This window comes from Coenobita brevimanus, chromosome 57 (assembly GCF_032717465.1).
Source record: "Coenobita brevimanus isolate Jiangsu-jjx chromosome 57, ASM3271746v2, whole genome shotgun sequence".
In the NCBI taxonomy this organism is placed as follows: domain Eukaryota; kingdom Metazoa; phylum Arthropoda; class Malacostraca; order Decapoda; family Coenobitidae; genus Coenobita; species Coenobita brevimanus.
The window spans coordinates 57,265,259-57,280,918 of NC_137010.1; the positions used below are offsets into that span (position 1 = coordinate 57,265,259).

Genomic DNA, 15,660 nt, shown 5'->3' on the forward strand with positions numbered 1-15,660 from the left:
TGTAGCTCCTCCACAGCACATCCTAGCTCTGCTACATGCTCCTTCTCATTCTTCGTTGATCCTGAAGTTACATACATTTATTTTTTCATCAACCTTCTCTTGGTTGGAAGAACTCTATGCGAGACAATCTTCTCTGGCTCAGTGTGAGTCATAAGAGCCGGATAATGTTAAAACTGCACCTATCAACTCTCTCATCATCTGGGCAACTCTGGTACTGTATCCCTGGGACCGGGGATGTCTTTTTCCTTTTGTTTTTACCATCTCGGATGGTTTTATTAAACTTGGGATAGACCTTTCAAACTGGTGGGGTTAGATACAACCCTAGTAAACCCTTTCAGTACAAGAACTCAGTCCAAAGTTGAATAATACCATCTGGCAGCAGCAACATGACTAAACTTAAAAATAATGTCAACTGATTCAAGGGGCTATGCAGTACTTGTTCAATTAGTTGCTGAAATACTAATGGCCATAATGTTAAAATTGAGTGTGAAACTATGGACAAGCCCCAACTTCTTACAATAATTTTTGATGGATGTGATGGTGACAACATGTTTGATTTTTCTGTATCACTACTGCCATGTGGAATGGATGGAGAGTGAGAGACTGATGAGGAGAGTGTGTGAGTGAGGTGGAGGGGGAGAGAGGAAGGGGGAGGCCCCGGATGAGATGGAGGGATGGAGTGGAGAGGTATATGAGAGAGAGGGGTGTAAGTTGGGAGCAGGGCAGTGAAATGGTGAGGGAACAGGGCAACGTGGAGGCGATTTGTTTGTAGCCACCCCACATGGGAATAAGGCGTCTGGCAACAGATAGACTACTGCACACAGTATAATATGGGATGCAGGCTGGTCACATCTAATAATTACAGGGGCTCCATTAATTACTGTCCCCAAATCAGGGGATTAATTACACTTCCCACATTCATGTTTTAATGACATTTAATGATGTCTTTAATAAACACAATGAGAGGGTTCTTGATGGCATTACCAAACTCTTTTCAGCTCCTACGATTCACTCTCAGCTGAATAAGATTTGGTATTAGCTGGAATAGAATGCTGAAACTGTCCTAATCATGACTGGACTGACGGTGATGGTACTCTCAAACTTGAATGATTAACTCTGCTGAATAAAATCCCCTCGCACTGGCTGGAATACAGTACCAGAGGTGTCTTGACCATTATACCACAAAGGGTTCAGTACTGAGGAACTAACCCTTATTACTGATTCAAGTTTATAATAATCACACTTTACCACTATTTACCCCAACTCTCAAACAAGCTCCTCCTAACTATGAGAATGGTGTGTTCCAGAATGACTAAATATTCTCAAATGGTAGAAAAAAACGTACATATTCCTGGCCTTCAAAAGATGGTTGAAGAGATTGATAACAAGGGTAGTGATGATTAAGGAGGGCCATATGTGGTGTAGGAGAAAAAAGAACAGTACATAAATCAGAAGAATGGAAGAGTAGTGTCCTATCTCATTCACAAACACCTCATCATCAAATGCCTTCATAGGAGTGCAATGCAGTACGGTAGAGACTTGGGCAGTAAAGGAAAAGGATATATGCAGGCTCAAATGTACAAAGAAGATAATGATTAGATGAATGTGTACTGCATCCCTAAAGGACAGGCCTGAGGAGGGGGGAGGGGATCAGAACTGCAACTGAAGAGTTGAGAGGAAGGAGCAGACTTGAATGTATTAGTGTTGTGGTAAGAAGAGGTACAGTAATCCCGCATTTTTTGCGGATTTTTTGTCTACGGTTTTGCCCTCTCGCGGATTTTCTTAGCATTAATAAGTTCAACTAAAATATCCTTGAATATAGAGACAACAAAAAATTTGAAATTCCCACAGCTTCCAATTGTAGCGCGGTAAACTCACGCCACCCTCTGTCCCTTTCCCACGGCCCCTCTGCCAGTGTTACCATATGTAGCATAATTTTATTCTTTTAGCATAATTTTGATCAAATTTTCGAGTCTGGAATATTTTTTAGCATATTAGAAGTTTTAGCATCATTCTAGCATAATTTAGAATGGAATGGAATATTTTTGGAATAATTTTATAAAAGCTACAAATGAGAGAGAGAGGGAGAGAGAGAGAGAGGGATAAGGTAAGATGATGTTTGAATAGTTGGTTACTTTCAGTTTGGGCTTGGTTGGGTTGGATTAGGTTAGGTTAGGTTGGATTAGGTTAGGTTAGGTTAGGTTTTAGGTTAGGTTAGGTTTTAGGTTGTTAGGTTCGGTTTGGTTCGGTTAGGTTAGGTTAGGTTAGGATAAGTTTGAGCTTTGTATTCTACCCATGAAACCTAGGTTTTTCCGATGGATTTTGGTATGATTCATTCGCGTTTCAGCTTCATTTCAGTCGGAAATGACCATTTTCTGTGTTTCCCCCCCTCTCTATAACCGCCGATTCCCCAAAGATCCCCCATTATTGCAGGGGGATGGGGGGGGGGTCATATCAAAATCTGGTTATTTCCGACGGAAATGAAGCTCAAAATCGAATGAATCACATCAAAATCCATCAGAAAAACGTAAGTTTCGTGGGAAAAAGCAGTATGGGCAGAAAACCGATATTTATCCTCTTACTGTATGTAGGTTCATTTTAATATTTTCATAGTAAACAATACATAATTAATATGTAACACGAATATGTATAGAATTTTATCATTTAGCTTCAAGTTAGCATAATTCATTTTATACTTGGAGCAAATTTGCTCAATCTAGCATAATTTTTTCATTGCCCTAGCATAATTTCGTTGTTTGGGTATGGCAACACTGCTCCCTGCCCTGCATAATCCTCAGTCCACGCCTGACTGCCTCACGTGTATGTTGTTCTTGTAAACGCACTATGATATGAGCCTCTTGCCTCCCACTTGCTTTCCACATGGCCCCAGGACGTAAGCCAGCCTCACCAAAGGCTAATAATACAATTAGAAAGAACTCCAAAGTGACAAAACGATCAAGAAAAGTTATGACCTTAGCAGAGAAAATTGTGTTATTGGACAAGCTAAGAAACGACCGTGCGAGTGTGTGCTATCACCAGTTGATGCATCTTTTTATTTTGTACTGTTTTGTGAATAAATGTGTAGATAACTGTGTATTACAGTACGGTGTTTACGTTTTTCCTTCATAATGGAGTATGTGCTTTCGATCTTGTAAGAAGGTATTTCGGGATGAGTATGGAGGTTTCGGGACAATTCGCAGTCACAACAAACACAAAACAATTAGCCTTCATTAATGAAGATAGCTATGGGTGATGCTAGAATATAATTCAAAGGCAACTACAGCAAGGAAGAAACAAGTTAATTATTGACTAGAGCAACTAATAAATAATATCCAGAACCTACGCTACTGAACATAGACTTTGCTGGATCCCCTTGAAATATAGTTATTAAACTATTGATTAATTAATAAGTATATTGATAAAAGTATTGATTAGTATATTTATAGAATGGCGGGGAATCGTCCAGGGTGCGAATTGTTCTGAAGGGGAATCGTCTATGTTTTGACGGGGAATTGTCTGACGGCGAATTGTCTCGCAATCAGTATGGACATGGACTGTGTGATGGGCAGCATGGTGGACACAAGTGTAAGATTCAATTGTTAATAGAGTATTCGCGGAATTGAATTTTCGCGGGGGTTATAAGAACGTAACTACCGCGAAATATGCGGGATTACTGTACTCTGAGATGGTTTGGACATGTGGAGACAATGAAGGACAACAAATGGGTGCAGAGGGTGAAAAGTGTGAATACTGGGGGTAGGTTTGCAAGAGGTAGACTGAAAAAGACCTAGCATGAGGTCATAGAGTGTGACCTCTGAAGACAGGGGCTGCTAAAGATCATGCACTGTGGAGAGTCACCATTAGATTACTAAGGCTGATGCATGCAAGCATGTTGAAGCCTTTATAAATGAAACAATATTCTCAAGAGCTTCTGTTAGGTGTGAAGTGGGGTAACTTTATGGCAAAGCACAATACAGTATGGGCTGTATCTTAAGTGGCACAGAAGGCTTCATGGAACCTCTTTCTTATGTACTGTATTTACTTTGCATGTAACATTTTGACATTCTCTTGTATGTAATTTATATTGTTTTACAACTGACAGTTTGCATCAATAACATACAAAATTCTGAAGTGCAATGTGCCTACGCCTCAAGCACAAACATCTCATCAATAACCTTTATATATCTCAGTGAGCTTTCGTTGTGCCTGCAGCTCCTGGCGGAAGCTCTCCTCCAGCTTAACTTCACTCTCCCGGGCCTGGTTCAGTGACTCCAGTAGCTCCTGTATCCTCTCATCCTTCTCCTTCACCTGTTTCTTCAACTGTTCACGCTCCTCCTTTTCCACACGCAGCTGTCACACAAGTGGTGGTGGCAAAGTGGTTAGAGAAGCGGTGTGTTTGAAAGGGCTTGAGTTCAATCCCAGACTGGGGGACTGGGAACAGTGTGATCACTTGAATTTCATTAAAACAGGTTTTACTCATTTTCCATAAGACCCACCAGCAACTAACATAAACACTCCTGCTAATGCCAAGCGTCAGGCTAAAAATATGCTTCTGTACACTGGACTTTGCAGTATGGAATATACACTTTGTTCTTTATAAATACCTTGCCCCTATGCATCTTCAAAACAAAACTGATGAGTTCTGGTTGGGGTAAGTTTAGCTTATATTCAAAACACAGTTACCTTAATACTTACCGGTACCCATCAAAGGTCGTTTCTACCATGAGTAATAATAATAATGAAAAAAAAAAAAACTGACACACTGTTGATATAGGCCTAATACAGAAAACAAGACGCCTGTAAGTGTTTCTTAAATACATTTATGAAAAAACATCCAGAACACATGTTTGTTTACTACTGGCAGTGCTGTTATCTGTTAAAGTAATCCCTCTAATATCCGAACGCCCAATATCCCAACATCCCCACTAACCGGACATAATCGTCCTGGGATCCAATATTCCCAAAATGGGCCAAAAACTGCAAAAAAATTAGAAAAAAAAATCTGACTTTTTTCCCACCCGTAATTTGAAAATGCTGCGTGGCGCCGAACAGCTGTTACACCATGGTCCCTTCACCCCTTCCTTCCTCCCCCCTCCCCCCTCCCCTGTCAGGGTTGCCATTTGGTATTTTTCATTACCAAACGTGGGCCAATTTGGTAATGAGAAATTCATTTGGTAATGAATCAGAATAATGCATTACCAAATGGATATTTCACATGTATGAGGATACACAGGATGGAGGTGGTGGATTGTTTGCTCTCTCTGATTAATTTGGTAGCCTATATTGTGTGAAAATAATCAACATGGTGTTAATTATAAGAAGAGGGATTACATGTATTTCCACTTGTGTATATAATTAGAGAAGAATAGATGCTAGCTTTACGAATTTGGTAATGAAAATTAAAAATGGTAATGAAAATTGAGGAGTTTGGTAATGTGGCCGTTGCAATCTGGCAACTCTGTTACCCCGCCATCATCAACAGTCACAGCCTAAATCCGATCGAGAGCAGATGCTTATAGCAGTGCAAGCCACAGGTGCTTGTTTTTTGTGAATAAACTGCAATACCTCACCACTAGAACACACAGGAATTTACAGTGTTGTGCAGTGTTAAGAAATTAGAATTTAGAGTGCAGAGGATTAACTGTGGACTGCAAACTGGCGGTTCAAACCAGTCCAGAAGCCAGGGACTTGTAAGTACCCAGAATGTTTAATATTGTATAAACTCACCTCTAAAACCTCATTTTATGGTTCTTTTGCATTTATTTCAGTCTTTTATGTCCCTTATTGGTGTGATTTGGGTCTTAAATAGGTGCAATGCATGTCCAGAGGGAGCTGTATAGGTGTTTTTCTGAGTTAGGGTCCATAAGTACAAGTCCAGGAGGCTGGGGCCTAATATCCAGACAGGATCACTATCCAGACATGCCTTTGGCTCTATTACATCAGATATTGGAGGGATTACTGTATACCAGAAAGCTCTCAAAGCAGTGTATAATTTTAGGATGAATAATGTGCCTCTGACTTTTATTGGCCTTCAATATTTTGGTGATATTTAATTCAGTATGCACGAATAATGCTGATACACCACAAGTCAGAGAAGTGTCCAACCAGGAAAAGGAATAACACAAAAGTACGAGAATCACCAACACGTGAAAATACCACAACTAACCTCCTCTATCTTATGGTTAAGGTCTGTCTGGAGGGCGAGGATGGTGGATGAATGTGTGGTGCGCTGTTTGAGGGTCTCCTCGGCTCGCTGCTCCAACTGCTGCTGTAACACCTGCACCTGACGCATCAACAGACCCTGCTCCTGCTCCAGACGCTTCTCACTGCAAGGGAAAACGAATGTCACACCTTGAGATGGAATGAAGGACTGTGGTTTGTGATAAGTATGGGAAGAGTGACACACCAATGATGAGGTGGCAGAATAAAGTGTAATACAGGCTGACCTGGGCCAGTGCAGCAGTCTATGACGTGTACAGGAGGAGTGAAAAACCACAGATGAGGTGAAAGGTCTTATATGCCAGTTTAGCTGTAACAACGAGTTACAGTTTGTAATAGACCAAATATGAGGTGAAAGGATATGGTGTAGTATACACTGACCTGAGACAGAATGAGGGATTATAGTTTGCAAGGTGCAGCTGAGAAAAATGCGAGTAACAATATCAGTACTGCAGTAGAGATGTACAATATATGCTGACCTGAGTGCGACTGTATGTAGTGAAGTACAGTATACAGGAGGAGTGACAGACCAATGACAGTGTCAAAGAATAAAGTGTAGTATGGTATATGCTAACTTGGGAAAGGTAGGGCATTTCCAGCAAGGTAGTTTGTGAAGTGTAAATGAAGTGTGATAGCCCAGAGATGTGGAAGGTATTAATGTTGGTCTGGGATGGAATAAATGACTTGAGTTAAGCTTTATCCTGTCTCCTTTAATTTCCTGCAAAACTTCCACCTCTCCATTATGGCTATTGAGAGATCAACACTACATAGCTACAATACCAGTAAAAAGAAGTGTAGTAGTAGTTGTTCCCTAGGCAGTCTGGCCAAACAGCCCTGAGTCCCTTAGGAAGGCCATGGCCGAGACCAGGCTTTCCCACAAAGCTCTCAAAGAGTGTATGTTGTGTTGTTGGCGTAGGTGATTGTGTGCAGTGCAGTCTTCCATAATGTGCTTAATAGTATGGGGTGCTGTGTTGCATCCTGGACAGGCATCAGCAACGGAGTCATCCAGCCTCTTCTGGTAGCTTAAGAGGGCTGGATGGTGCCCACATCTCAGCCTGGCCAGGTGGACCCTGTCCTCATGAGGGAGATAGGATTCAGAAGGGTGGATGTCAGAAGGCCGTGCATGCAGCTGTGCATTGTCTTTAAGTGACTGAATGGAGCAGCGAGTGATCTGAGTGTGGATATGCTTCTGGAAGCTGGTCTGAGGTGGGTGAGGGGGGAGAGATGACAGTATTTGTGTATGGTATCGTGTGCTGGGTGTTGTTTTGATGTTCCTTGGTGTGGGTGGATGTGCTGCCATGTACTGTAGTGGATGTTGTGGGTTTGTGGAGGCTGCAGCAAGAAACTGGGTGCCTCTCATGTCTAGGTGATCCTTGACTTTGAGGACTTTGGTTTCTTGATGTACGTGGTCTGTGGGTGTAGTAGCTGTGCAGCCTGTGATTATTTTTAGGGCCTTGTTCTGTATGGTCTGTAGAGTGTTGTAGTGTGTTTTGGTCAGGTTAGAAGCCCAGGCAGGACTTGCATAATTCATCATTGAACGTATGTATTGTTTGTATACTGTGGTGGTGGTTTCTTTGTTTTGTACGAATGTTGTATAGGCAAGTGACCTCAAAGCATTGAGTCTTGGTGTTATTTTATTCTTAATGTTTGTGATGTGTTGTTTAAATGACATTGATGTATTGTATGTTACACCAAGGATTTTGGGTGTGTGTGTCTGCGTGGTAGGGGAGTGTTGTTTATGGTGAGGTGTGGGATGTGACTGTGTTCTGCTGTCCAGTTTGTGAGAAGGGTCGCTGTAGATTTCGCTGGGGCTATTTTGAGCCTGTTTGTGGTGAACCATTCGTGTAGTGTGTTGAGGTAAGGTTGAATGATGTGTGCAGCTGTGTTTGCATTTTGGTGTGTGCATGTAAGTGCTATATCATCTGCATAGGAAGCTATGTGTATCTGTGGTGTGTGGGGTGTGGGTACGTCATGCATGTATAGATTAAAGAGTGTAGGGGACAAAACAGATCCTTGGGGGACGCCGTTTGTGAAGTTTCTAATGTTAGAAGACTGACTGGCAAATGTTACGTGTGCACATCTGCCTGCTAAGTAGTTTGCCAGCCATCTTTTTGTGTTATTGTGCATGTTTGTGTTGAGTATTTTGTTTGTGAGGCTGTGGCGGGGGATGGCATCAAAAGCTTTGCTAATGTCTAGTGTGACTAGGAGTGTTCTGTGTGGTGGCCTAGCTGAATTTATTCCATCGAAAACTCTCTGTGTAAGGTCTGTAAGAAGGGTGTTTGTGGAGTGCAGTGGCCTAAAGCCAAGTTGTGACTTGGCTAGGGGAATGTGAGGTGTGACTAGTTGTAGTATCAGTCGTTCAGTGACTTTAGAGGGGATGCAGAGGAGTGTGATGGGGCGGTGTGAGGAGGGTAACGTGGGGTCTTTGTTGGGTTTAGGGATAGTGATGATAATGCTATGCTTCCAGATGTTGGGTATTATGTTGTGTGTGTAGCTGTAGTTTGATATGCTGGTGAGTGCTTGTATGCCTTGTGGTCCAAGGTGTTTAAGGTGAATGTTGTTATGGAAGGGTATAAAACCATAGTGTTGGCTACTGGAATTAAGCAGGAAAAAAAAAAAAACTTGTGTAGGATGAACTATGGGGAAGTCAGTGGGAGGAGTTCTGATAGTCCACTGATAAGGAGGATAAGATGTAGTATATGCTGGCTTAGTATTGTATGAAGGACTGCAGTAACTGTTTAAAGAATGGAAGACTGTAGTTATAATTTGTCCACCTTAACTTGAGAGATTTTCAACCTTCTGCAGCCTAATTTCTACAGCTCAGTGAAGAATAATAAAAAAGAAAGACAAGAAATAATCATGATCAACACAAGGGTGGGCTCTCACTCCCGATATGCAAATCTGACAACAGGAAAACTTACCGGTACTTGAGCAGCTTCTCTCGACTCGTGGCTTCTTCTGAGTTGATCACCGCCTCGGTCTTGGCCTTCATTGCTTCACCGAGTTGTTCATTTAGCCGGTGGATCTGAAGCAAAGGCAGACCAGCATTCAGATATGGTACAACACTTGATATGGTGAGGATAAAGACAGATAGCAGTATGGCATTTGTTGAAGCAGCTCTGTAACCTAATGTGGGGCTCCAGGCTGTCATGCTAACTTACGAAAAAGGGATTGAAAGAGAGACAGAGAGAGAGACACACACACACCTGTTCCTGCAGCTCAGTAATCCTTATGTTGCGTGATTCGAGGCTGCCCACCATCGCTGCTGACTGCGATGAGACGTTATCCTTCTCATTCTGAAGACTGGGAGAGGGTAGGCAGTCAGGAAGTTTGCTTATTACACCATTATACTGACTATAAAAATCTAAACTATTCTAACCTACCCCAACCTACCCTACCCTAACCAAACCTAGGCTAATTCAACCTACCCTACCCTACCCTAACCCTATCTATCTACCTATCCATTGCCAGACGCCTCAATCCCGTTTGGGGTGGCCACAAACAAATCGCCTCCAAGTCGCCCTGTCCCCTGCTATTTCACTGCCCTGCTCCCAACTCACACCCCCCTCTCTCATATACCTCTCCACCCCATCCCTCCATCTCATCCTCGTCCTCCCCCTCCCTCTTCCCCCCTCCACCTCACTCACATACACTCTCTTCGTCAGTCTTTCACCCTCCATCCTCTCCACATGGCCAAACCACCTCAGTGTGTTCCTCATAACGCTTCCTATCACATCCACATCCACACCACATGGCTCCTTTATATCCTCATTCGTCAGCCTGTCTCTCCTAACCCAATCGAGGGTAATTCAACCTACCCTACCCTATCCTAACCCAACCTAGGGTAATTCAACCTACCCTACCCTACCCTACCCTGCTTTACCCTATCCTACCCTGCTCTACCTAAACCTAGATGGATTAACCCCAACTTAAGCTGTGTCTATCTATCTATCTACTGGAAGAATTTTTAATCCATAAGGAGAGGCCACAACCACATCACCTCCCTGTCACCCTGTCCTTTGCTACACAGCTACCCTTTCTCCAACTAAAACAACCTCCATCTTTCATACACCTCTCCAACTCACCCTCTTTACCTCATCCCCAGTCTCCCCTTCCCCTATTATAAACACACACACACACACACACACACACACTTCTACAACCACAGACAATAAAAAAGGTGTGTGTATTCTACCCTCTTAGCAGCTATTTCATCATTTATCTAACTGTACTACATGCATAGTAAGATTCAGGTTTCTGCAACTCACACCTCAGCTGAATAAAATCATCTGGCATTAGTTGGAATTAAATATGTGGCGACTAATAAGGTGATTTTACTACACGAAGCGAATTTACACTTATGCTCCTGTGATCCACTTTCAGGTGAATAAAACAGAAGAATTAGCTGGAACAGAATACTAGAACAGGTCCAGTATATAAGGGTTACATAATTAAGCCTCTTAAACACTGACTGTCTGACTGCAATATAGTAATAAACAATGGAGCACAGGAAAATAATACTGTCCTCCAATAGTTTAGAATTACGCTATATACTTGTAATTTGTCCCAAAAGTCAGAAATCATAATAGAAAATTCTGAAAATGGCTTGTATTCACAGAAGGTATTACAAGTATCCACCATAACGATTGCTACACAAATCCTGACAAGATATCTGGTCAGCAGTCACACAGCCATTGGTATCAGGTGTGTGCTGATGATAAAGTAATAAGCCACAGTGAAATTTCTCCACATACACCAACACCATCAACTTACAGCTGAGATAACACCATCTCTGCTGATACCATTGGCTAGGTGACTGCTGACTGGATATCTTGTCAGCATTTGTGTATTGTCATAAGGTGGACACAGTGAACAATGAAGAGTCAATGAATATGAGCCACTTTCAGTATTTTCCCCTATGATTCCAGACTTCTAGGGCAGCCTGCATAATTAATCTTCCCCAAACTTGCAACTCCAATAACAAAAGAGGCTTAAGTCAACAAAAATCTCATAGAACTCAATGCTGCAGTTCCCTAGTCAGTGATGTAACCTTACTGAATACAAGAGCTTGGTGGTACTGATGAAATATAAGGAAAAAAGAAAAAAAAATGCAGCAAAGAGATACCAGCATTAGTATTCGTAGTTGTAACACCAGGCTCATCTGAACATTACTGCAGTGGACTCCAAGCTTAAGTTTCCCTTTTCCCACACTCTACCATCCTCATTTAGATGGACAGACAGGGAGCTGAGTGATGTTTGTATAACTGGGCACTGGAGCCGCCTGGTTATATCGGTGGCATCACACGAGAGCATCCCTCCCCAGCATCAAATGGCTAAGTGATGTCAAAATGCTGCCAAGTCAACTCACTGTTGCAGTTCTCTGGTCAGTGAGGTAATTTTGTTCTTTGCCGTCTGTAACTCTGTCTCACACTCAGACAGCCGCGCCTCTACACTATCCTTTAGTTTCTTGTTTTCACGTCGACCACTGGCCTCCTCCTCCAGTTGGCCCTGAATGCATATTAGCTGCTTCTCTAACTGGAAGATTTCTTGATCTGTAAAAAACAATAATAATAATAATAATAATAATAATATTCATTCATTCACTCATCATCATAATAATAATAATAACAACAACAATCCTCATCCACCTCTTTTTTTCCACTCACAGGTGGGGTAAGGTTGGGTAATGAAAGTGAGGCAAGAGGAAATCTATTTACCTATCTATATACAGGCTATACAGTATATATCAGGAGCATGGTAAGTGGTGGCAACCATCATCCACTCATTTGATGTGGTACTGCCTACTTCTTTCTTCACCTTTATCACTGCCTCCACCAATGAAGCTGGAGGAGGTTATGTATTCACTTATGTTTGTCTGTTTGTCCACATGATATCTCCATAAGTTCTCAATGAATTTCAAAGACATTTTGTGGAAAGGTGGGACATGGGCCAAGAAAGAAATGATTAAATTTTGAGACAGTTCCGGATCTGGATCCTGCAATGTCATTGATGGGTATATGTGCTCTCTGAACACTTTCTAGTTCTTTTTCTGTGCCTGCCCTCTTCTCTTCCTTTTTCTTCCATATTTTCTGTCAATTATTCATACTGGTTCTATTCTTTCCTTTACACTGAGTGATGAGCCAAATGGTTTCTTGTAAATCTGGAAACCATTTACAATGTTGGGTGGTAATCATACAACCAACACATACATGTTCCCTATGTGTCATCAAGTGGGTTGGTGGAGGCTTAGTGCCCCTTCCCTTAAAACAAGTAATTCAAAGTCAAATGGCCATCCCTTACTGGATTATGGCATCTGGCTACAGACAGATGAATAGATACAGTGGAAGAACTTTTACTAATTACCAACATATCCACTGAAATCTGCCACATGCTCAGTCACTCACCATTTACACCCCTGTCATCTTGTGTGATAATGATAATTACGATAATAATAAAAATAATCCATCATCCTGATCACAGCAACTGTTACTGTGTAGCGACCACTTTATACAGTGTTTAAGGCTTTCCTTCACCACAGACCTTCTACAGCTGCTCTGAGTCACTCCTGAGCATTTTCAAGTTGATTTTTTTTTTTTAGTTGTCCCTTCTTCAAAATAAAATTCAAACAAAGAGAACAGGATTTGAAAGAGAAACTGTGGGGTAAAATGCACTCAGGAACCTAATTAACCTAATCTGGTTCATTTTTGAAGGATCCAACATACCTGCATATGTCGGACTTGGTCACTAGACTAATGGCAGCTCTCCATGCTGCTCGATCTCTAGCAGCCTCCCTTTTCAGTCCCTTATCCCCGGGGTATACATTTATTGTAAATTAACGTAGCCTAGTTCCTCATCTAACCAAATTCTGTCTAATCTAATTTAACTTAACCAAGTAAAATCTATTTCATACAAACCTACCCTAATCCTCATCTACCATAGCTGAACATATTAGCTATACCCTAATCTAATTTACCTTAGTTTATATTAAAAACTAAACTATCCTAACCTAGCTTAAACCAGTATTTTTGCAGTTTCCGAAAGCCACACCCTTCACTTAGGTTAGCCCACATTAGGTTCAATCAGTCTGGCTTGTTTATTCATATTATTCCTTTGTTTTCCCTTCCTGTTCTGTTATTGTAAAAAAAAAAAAAAAAAGTTAGATTAGATAAGAAAAAAAATCAGAATAACTATGACTGAGACTGTACATACCATATCTATCTATCTATAGCCCGACGCCCTAATCCCGCAAAGGGTGGCCTGGTTCATACAGAATAAATTACTCTGTCAAGTGGCAGAACATGGCAGCAAACTAAAACACCCATGCAGGCAATATTGCAACAAAAGTTTCACAATTATATACTGGCATCAGTACAGTATTATCATCAGACTTCAGACAGCATCTATCTATCTATCTATATACCTAGGCTGCTTCCCCCAAGGAAGGGAGGTAGCCGAGACAGGACGACACACTCCCCATTTACTCATCCATTCAAACACATTCATTCGCATCTTAGCCCCAAAGGGGAGAACGGACAGATCCTCACCGCACCACACCGCACAAGGGTCAACTGCGCAATGCAATCAGTGACATCCGCAGCAGGGCCCGACAGCAGAGCTGATTTACCCCTGCCACATCATAACAGACTCACCCCCTTACCCGCATAGAAGTTAATAAATATGAGACACCGGTATATCAACTGTCAAAAGGAAATCCGCATATTCCATGGATGTCCAAAAACACAAACTAAGATACTGCTTATACAGGTGAACGAACTGTCAACTGCAAATGTAATGAAATGGACCAACACTTATTCACAAATAATTAAAACTTCTGCATGTTTATCATTACAGTACATCTACCAGGGTAAATTTTTACAAGTTGCCAATACAACCCCCTGGGTTGTGGAGTATATTTTTCTGGACCTAATCTAACCTAACCTAACCTGCTGCCACAGAATGCTTACCTTACAGTTAGGTATCATCTATCTATCTATCTATTGCCAGACGCCTCAATCCCGTTTGGGGTGGCCACAAACAAATCGCCTCCAAGTCGCCCTGTCCCCCGCCATTTCACTCCCCTGCTCCCAACTCACACCCCCCTCTCTCATATACTCCTAACCTGCTGCCACAGAATGCTTACCTTACAGTTAGGTATCATACTATGCATTTATGGAGGTAATATCCCTGAACCACATATTGGCAAACTTGTAAAATAATATCTCTACCTGTACCCATGTGTGTTTTGAACAATTTTGGCCAAACTTTTGGTATTACTGTTGTTTCAGCCAAAAACAGAATTACAAGATTTTGATCTTTTATTTGGTATTACTGACAAATCCAAGACACTTTTCTCATATGGCAGTTTTATGGTAAATTATTCTTTTTTTATTCATGAAGGTTACGTTAGGTTTTCTTCAAGAGTAAAATTAATATAACTTGTGACAAAAATGCCATACCAGAAGTGTCTTAGTATGGTTTAAAATACCGAAAAAACAGATGAAAATCTCATAACTCTGTTTTTGACTGAAACTATAAGTTTACCAAACTTTCCATGGGAAGACCTGGTTCCTTCAGATGGAATGGGGAAACGCTGCACAGGTTCTTCCCAGTAGAAATGTTGGCTAGGATAAATCAGAACACACTGAAACACATTCAAAACATGTATTGGACACCACAAATCCTGTGTTATATGAAAGCAAAAATTAACCATCGCTTCACTGCTAAAAACAACGCATTATCAAGCAGTTAATTCACCCGAGCTTTAAGACTTTTCAATCCACGATATGTCTGCCACAAATAACACCTACCAATAAATCCAACCAGCCCGATATAAACCCTCGCCCCACCACCATACATAAATTAAGTCTTTAAAATGTTAAGATGGAATTTGAACTTGACCCGCGTGACGCCACTGGACAGACTCACCTGCACTCAGCCGCTGTTTTTCCGCGTCTACCTTGAGGCTCTGCACCTCCTTGACCTTCAGAGTCCAGACATCCTGTAGTTTTCTGGCCAGCGGCTCTGGTAGTAAGCTTTTCTCCTCTAGTGACACGAGGGCGAAGAAATCCTCTCCGTCTGCCTCCATTTTTGTTGACTGTGGTACTGGCGGTGTTTACACTTTACTGTTTACTATCGCTAAACTTGGTCGAAAAGTGCTAAACTACTGCTAAACTCAGAAACTCTAGAAAATCGCCAGGAAAAGGGATAGAATCTCTAGAGTTTCGCTAAAACTGTACCAAAATCTTCAAAACTAAATAAATATTTTTGGGCTGGACGTTAATATTATCGCTACATAGGGATTACTACTCCTAGATCTAGCGAAAAAAGACGCTATCAATAATGTTTTGATTCTATTTGATATGATAATATTTATTGTGTACAGTTAACAGTCTTTTCAACAGTTAGTCTTTTTTCCATTATATTTTTTAATAATGATTGATT

General features: G+C 41.4%; 1 protein-coding gene across 1 annotated transcript in view; it reads right to left on the reverse strand.

Annotated features, from left to right (window-relative positions):
- Positions 1-15,304, reverse strand: part of LOC145402040 (nucleoprotein TPR-like) — a 92,050-nt gene extending 76,746 nt beyond the window's left edge. The window contains exons 1-6 of the mRNA XM_080274137.1: positions 15,145-15,304; positions 11,588-11,771; positions 9,426-9,522; positions 9,141-9,244; positions 6,167-6,326; positions 4,176-4,350 (exon numbers count right to left, since the gene is read on the reverse strand). Coding sequence (XP_080130263.1) covers positions 4,176-4,350; positions 6,167-6,326; positions 9,141-9,244; positions 9,426-9,522; positions 11,588-11,771; positions 15,145-15,304 — 880 coding nt within the window. The remainder of the gene's footprint in view (positions 1-4,175; positions 4,351-6,166; positions 6,327-9,140; positions 9,245-9,425; positions 9,523-11,587; positions 11,772-15,144) is intronic.
- Between the last annotated feature and the right edge of the window lie 356 nt (positions 15,305-15,660).